Source organism: Poecilia latipinna, unplaced genomic scaffold, assembly GCF_001443285.1.
Source record: "Poecilia latipinna isolate Pla-1442-1.1 unplaced genomic scaffold, P_latipinna-1.0 Scaffold1751, whole genome shotgun sequence".
NCBI classification, from domain to species: domain Eukaryota; kingdom Metazoa; phylum Chordata; class Actinopteri; order Cyprinodontiformes; family Poeciliidae; genus Poecilia; species Poecilia latipinna.
Window position 1 is genome coordinate 42,745 of NW_015114367.1, and position 7,031 is coordinate 49,775.

Below are 7,031 nucleotides of genomic sequence, written 5' to 3' on the forward strand. Positions count from 1 at the left end.
GCGGGCGTGTGTTTCTGAAACCTTTTTGGAGCCATTTAAATCCTTTTTTTTTTTTTTTAATCCCCTTTTTTTTTTTTTTAGTCCCCAGGCGGCCCCTGGGATCGTAACGGCATTTCTGCAGCCTCTGTGACCCGCTGCGGCTCGTGGAGCTGACCTTTCTGCCGTCATGCTCACATATTTTATATTCACTCGGCAGTGGATCCTCATTCTTTGTCTGACTTTAATTTCCTCTTTCATAATTGACACCAGGACTGTGGGATACGAGTGAGGGGTTAGCTAGAGCTAAACCTAATATCATTACAGCCTGAAGCAAGTACGTGTTTTGTTATTTAATCAATACTGAATGTCCACTGTGGAAACAACAATCACAAGCCTAACTCTGGAGGGGCAGCAGAAATATATTGCTCAGGTGGGAAGATTTACGCTCTACTGATGATTTTGATTGGATTATTTTTGATGATTGATCAGTTAATCAAATTTTTTTAAACTGATATTTCCTGCAGATTTTTCATTTAAGCCCTTTTTTCATACATTATTAGAAATACATTAAAAGATCAACAAATGATTTTTCAAATAAGAAAATAAACATTGTATCGCCATTAGTGAAATCTTGACCATTTGTGGCAGCTAAAAAATTACTCCTAACCTCAAAATATGAAACTCTGCTCTTTATATATTTGACTTAACATCAATACATAAATTAGTTCATAACAGTTTCACTGGTCAATTCATCAGGATTAATCTGATTAATCATTTCAGCCCTACAGCTAATAGTCAACACAAATCTGGCCTTGATGGAAGAGTCACAAAAAACATAAATTGATGAGAAAATATCCTCAAGAAATTCTGTTTACGTTTGTCACAAGCAAATACTTTGACCAGTTTAGGAAAACGTTTAAAATTTTGGACTAAATCTCACAATGTCTGGCATAAAGATGATACTGCACATAACCTTACAAGACCCCAAAAGGTATTTTTAAAAACACTGTAGATATTCCTCTAACAAGGTCAACGTTTTGTGTTGCAGGTGTTTAATTAAAACATTATAAAAAATATAGGAAAGTAAAGCAAAGCAGGTCAGATGTGCAAAAAAACCCCCAAAGAAAGACATTATTTCAGGTCATCTCATTTATAAAACACACAACCAACAAAAGTGCAGCCTTCGTACTATCTGTGCCGTTTACGGCTACGTCTGCATTGAGCGCCGAGGCGACCGAGCCTCTCTGCCAAAATGCATGCAAAATCGCCAGCTCCTTGCTGTGTGTTGATTCGCCGTGAGTGTCTGACATAATGCTTTCAGGCGTTTCTAGTTCATTGAGAAAAGCAAACAGACAAGACGCCAACTGTCTCGACTCATAAATATTCATCGGCAGCTGTGTCTCCTCGGAAAAACTTAGCTCAGTCACACGTTAGCTCCCAGCGCCGGCCCCTCGGAACCCTGCGGCTCGTTTCCTCTTTGAAAACCTTCAGCTTGACGTCACTCCACTTCTCGCCCCGAGAAACTTCATATCAAGCATTAATGAGACTCTGTTGCTGCTCTTTAGGTTCCTCCAATTGCCTTAAAGGAACCACAGTCTTGGCGGTGATCGTCCCAGTTTCCACTGGTACGGTTAATGTGTTAATGTGACGGACGTCCTCGAATGTCAAAGCATTGCTTTGGAAGTTAGTTTGGTTTTCTGACCCGGCTATAATTGGAGGAGTAAAGGCAGTGAAATAGCTCAGAAAATATGTGTTCATGGAAGTCACTAGCCACTAGTAGTTGTTTTGTTTGCATGTTTTCTATTAAATTGTAACAAAAAAAAAAAAACAGTATACAGTGAAACTTTCAAGCCAGACATGAGAGCTCTACATATATTTCAGTATGCACAAGATAAAAAGAGGAGCGGACTACACTGTATTACAGATTTCGTTATCGAATAACTTCCCACAAGGGAAATTGTGATAAATACCGTTTGGTCCCGTCGACATGTTCCAACATGTTTTCTGCAAAACCGCTGCGTCACCAGCTGCTTCTGGATAAAATCATTGCCTGATTGATCCATTGGTGCATCTCTATTACCCAGTTTTTGTCGTCAGTCTGCATTTACAAACGTTTTGCTTTGATTCCTTTCATGCATGCTTGAACAGAATCTTTTAATCTCCTATTGCAGCTATTCCGCCTCACAGAGCAACACTCCCCTGCAACTTCACCACTCAGCTCCTTCAGACTAGCAGCAGCAATTAGCAAACACTTGGTGGAACTGTTCATCTGCTGAGGTTGTCATACAAGCTAGTTATCTGTGAAAAGTTGGTTAAAACGTCGTTAAAGGCTTAATAGAGGAGTGATGTCAGAGAGAGCAGGAGCTTCTTAAAGAGACAGAAGCCCAATTTCAAGGCGTCACGGCATTACAGACTTCTTTTAAGTTGCACCTTAGAACAACTGAAGGTGCCATAGTTGCTTGATTGTGCTATAAAAAGGCACTATGTGACTGGAAAATACATAGTACTGTAAGTAAGTACACCCACATGTACATGCTCATTTCTGATAAACGTTGTCTGGCTGCATTTTAGTCCTCCAATCCTTCTCTCTCTTTCAACACCTCATTTTTGCACTCACCTTTTTCCCGCTGCAAGCTAAAGTCCCGCGGTGTAAGTGGTAGTAATTTCATTGTGGATGTGGTGATGACAGTGATGAAGTAGCTGCAGTCCCCCGATCGGATCAGAGCTCAACCCTTACCGGATTACAGCCCACCACTCCCACCCCTCGCCCCCCATCCCCCCTTTAACAGCCAGTTGCTTGTTTACCCGCGCCATCCACAAACATCGACCAGAGCCGCGTTCGATCCATGTGTGTCTCCTACATGCGAAGCGTGTTTGTGCCCGTATGTTGTTTCTGCCTGGCCGTAGCCACACGCACACTGTGTTGATCCCCTCAAACTGGGTTCCTGAAATCACTTTTCCCAGACTCCTCCGCTTGGATTTTCGTTCACGCCGAAGCGTCCCTTTGCTTTCTTTGTGTGTGTGTGTGTGTGTGTGTGTGTCCGATGAGGCAGTGCAGCAGGTGGACACAGAGCCATGGAAGGAAGGAGAGAGGGATGGAGCGAATTCCTTGTAAAGGCAGCTGGGCAATGAGGCAGACAGAAGCTAATTAGAGAAGCAGCCTCCTTTACAACTCCCCAATTAGATCAGCTGCGTGCGTGTGTGTGTACGCGCGCGCGTGTGTTTGTGTGTTTATCTACCATTGCGAGGCGTCCTGCTCCTTCTTCTCCCCTCCGTTTGGTTTGCTTACCCAAACAAACCACAAGCTAATTACCATCTCTGGAACGACACTTCCTCTGAACAAGTGTCAATTGGATGACAATTTGCAAGTGACGCTGGAGGCGAGCGGATGTTCTGAAAACAAGCAGGCTTGATAACGGGGAGCTGATCTGCTAGGTGGATCCGGGCTACAACTCTGGGCTTTCTTTAGAGAAAAACATACAGTTTTTTTTTAGGGCTAGCACCTTCGTTCCTTTCACATCATCTCATCGCCAGCTCAAGCTTTGTGCCAAAGTGTGAACGTATCATTGACACGTTTTATATTTGTGTGTGTGTGTGTGTGCAGTGTAAATAAAGACGAACATGCTGTTTTCCCGCAGGGTGCTATCTGTGCCTGTCTAATGAAGGATAGGACTTCATTGGATTAGAAAAGATGGTGTGTGTGCGTGTTCGTGTGAGAGGTTGTGTGTGTGCGTGTGGTCGTGTGTTTGCACCCAAGAACCCCTGCCGCTCTTCAACCTCTCAGGGCATAAATACCTGTCACAGACAATTAGATCCTGATTGATTTTCCAGTGTTCTCTTTGATAGTTCCCGCCTTTCTCTGTCCTTTCTCACCTGCAAACGACTCCATAGAGCAGAAGAATAGGGCCGCTCTCCGGGGTTTTTTTGTGTGCCTCAAGGTCACCCTGACGAACATTTCCCTCTTGGTCGACGACGACCTTGTCTCACGACACTTGAGTTAAAGCTGCGACCCGCATTTGGAAGACACAGGGACGTGGCTTTTCCCGGTGGTAGCACAGGTGTAGCTTTGGTTGGACAAGAAGATATTGAAATTATTTCAGCGTTTCTTTTGCGGACTGGATACGGCACGATTGGTTCTTCTTTTTCTTCAAATTTGAGAAGTGGAATATGCTGGAATGTGCTTTTTAATGTGTTGAAAATGTAATAGGTGTGTGTTTGTGTGTGTGCAGACTAAAAGTCCAGAAGAACCGGAGGTCCCAATGAAACACCAGCTGCTCCAGGTCATCGTGAGAGTTCTTCAGTATCGAATGCTGCTCACAGGTAACGACACAGAGACGCTCAGATTTTAAAAACTCAGAGGAAGACCTCACAGAAAATAAAGTCGTTCTCAGCGCTTGAGGAAGTTAGCTTCGTAATGCGAAAACGTAGGAAGAAAGGTTACACACATTTGCATCGCTTTTTACGGTCCGGTTTGGAAAGAGTCCAAGTTTAGAAATTGTCACTATCTGCGCTTTTATTACAAACATAAGCAAAATGTTTTCAATATTACGCTGATATTGGAAAAACTTCATTTTGCAATCCATCGTTTCCGTTAAATAATAAATCCCATTAAAATCGCTTCGTTTGGGGGAAAGTGTAGTGGAAGATTTTGCAGAAGAACCATAGATCCAGCACTTTCGAATGACAGACTTGACTATTGATGAACTGTGCGATCTCTGGTGGAGCCAACTGTGCATTGTCCAAGTGCCTGCAAATAAGTGCGTTGCTGCTAAAATGTCGTGATATGAGAAAAATTTCACTCTAGTAGTCTTAGCCCACTTTATCACCTAGATTTACGTCTGTCCTGCGTCCCTCCAAACCTGTTGCGTCTTATGGAAAAAATCTTATTTTAATATCTAGAATGAGAACTAAAATGTACGGTGAGGCAGCTTTTCCTTATTGTGACCCTCAGCTTTCGAGAAGCTTTTCCTGTAAACCCAAGAGCCTGAATGTTTTCAAAAGCAAACCAAGTAGTCTGGACTACACTTTAAGTTTATACAAATGTATCATCTCTCAGTTTTTATTTAAAATTTTAGCAACTTTTATATCATGTCTTTACATACAAGAACTAATCTGGTTTTAATCCCTTCTGATTTCATTATTGAGTGGAATTAGTATTGGAAAATCATAAATCTTTTGTTCAGGTTGTTGTTGCTTGATGTTGAAATCTGTTCTGATATAAAATTAAGAAACAAAACAAATTAGTAATTGCTCACTGCACCGTGGTGAGAAAGTCAGCTACAAAAAATAAAGTCAGAAAAGTTTTCACTAGTAACTGAGTAATCTGTAATGCTGCAAATAAACATCTACAATTATAATAACGGGAGTCAATACCTTAGACTTGAAAAAGTGCTTCAGAAGTTGGCATAATTTATCAGTAGATGTGTTCCTTTTGATTTGACGCTCACGTCTTTCATTCTTAATCTGCTTTCTCCAGATTACCTGAACAACCTCTCTCCTGACTCCAAAGAATACGAGGACACTCAGGGTAATTCAATCGTCTCCTGGCGTGTTTCCATTAGTGATCTGAAGCTCACAAGCAGCTGATCAGCATGCGTTGGCACCAACGCACAGTGTCGCCCCGTCGAACGCTTTTAATTCGTTTTCTGTTTTCTGTTGCAGCTGCACTGGTGATCGTGTCTGAGGTGGCAGACCAGGCCAACGACGACCTGAAACAAGGGGTGAGTTTCTAAACCTGGGTTCATAGTGTGCGCTCCCATTCACTGCTGCGGCTCTAGCTTTAGTCTGCAAAGGTCTTTAAGTCCTGCCTCAAAGAGCGGTTCCTCCATGTGAATCTGTCTTCTGAATGATGGCATGCCAGAGACAAAAAGAGGTCGATCCCTACGTGGTGATTAACTGAGGAAAGTTTATGTGATACAACAAAGGAGGCAGTGTAATGCTGGACATGACTTATGGTTCTTCTTAAACTTCAAGACTTGGTGGAGATAATTGACCAACACTTCCTCAATGTCCTTCAGGTCTTTCACTGTCGGACTCCCCTGTGTCTCTTTAGGTTCCCTCCTCTGTTTATCACACTGCTCTTCATCCTCCTCCTCCTCGCACACCCACTGATACGGACACACACAGTCTGAGAGACGGGGGTGGGGGGACACAAAGTTATCGCCTCCCTTTCCGCCTCCCACACGTTCGTTCAGACATAAACTGTCCGTGTGTCGTCGGGTGATTGTCCTCTGTGTCTCATCCTTTGATCTCCCGCAGGAGAACCTGCTGCGTCTGGTCCACATAGAGTACAGCGTGAAGGGGAAGAGGGACCTTCTGAAGCCCGGGAGGGTGAGAGTCACGAAGCTGCACGGCAGCAAATCAGCTGTTTTGATCTGAATAAAAGCTTTTAACGGTTCTTGTCCTTAGCAGATATTCGTCAAAGAGGGGACGCTCATGAAGGTCTCGAGGAAGAGCAGGCAGCCGCGGCATCTGTTTCTGGTAATGCAGCTCCATCCGCTGAACTTTTACCCCCACATCATGAAAATAGGCTTATTGAGACACTTTTAGAGTATTCGTACCCCTTCGACTGTATCACGTTGTCTCCAATGAAATGCTTTGGATTGAAGAGTATTCATGTGTGAGAATGGTCCAGTCAAAGCCCAGACCAGAGGAATCTGGTAAAAGTCTTACAAATAGATGTTAATACACACTCTTCACATTTCTTCACATTTGAAACAGGCATCATGATGTCATCTACAAACTTAAAATATCTTATTTTGTGACAATATCCTCAATATTTTCCATGAAAAAAAAAAGATATGTATGGACAGTGAAGAGTGCCAAAATACAATAAATGAAAAATTGGTTAAAAAAAAAAGTATTTAAATGTGTCATTGATTTATTAAAACTGTAAATAAATACAGAAATTATTTATTAAATATAGAATTAATTATATGTGGATTATTTAAATGTATTGATTTCCTTTTAAAAAATTACACACACACACACTCACACACACACTCACACACACACTCACACACACGCATATATATATATATATATATATATAT

General features: G+C 42.2%; 1 protein-coding gene across 2 annotated transcripts in view; it reads left to right on the plus strand.

Annotated features, from left to right (window-relative positions):
- Positions 1–7,031, plus strand: part of fgd5a (FYVE, RhoGEF and PH domain containing 5a) — a 54,126-nt gene that overhangs the window by 31,688 nt on the left and 15,407 nt on the right. For both annotated transcript variants that reach the window (XM_015060869.1, XM_015060870.1), the window contains exons 8-12: positions 4,209–4,299; positions 5,456–5,506; positions 5,641–5,699; positions 6,238–6,309; positions 6,391–6,459. In XM_015060869.1, the coding sequence (XP_014916355.1) occupies positions 4,209–4,299; positions 5,456–5,506; positions 5,641–5,699; positions 6,238–6,309; positions 6,391–6,459 (342 nt within the window). The remainder of the gene's footprint in view (positions 1–4,208; positions 4,300–5,455; positions 5,507–5,640; positions 5,700–6,237; positions 6,310–6,390; positions 6,460–7,031) is intronic.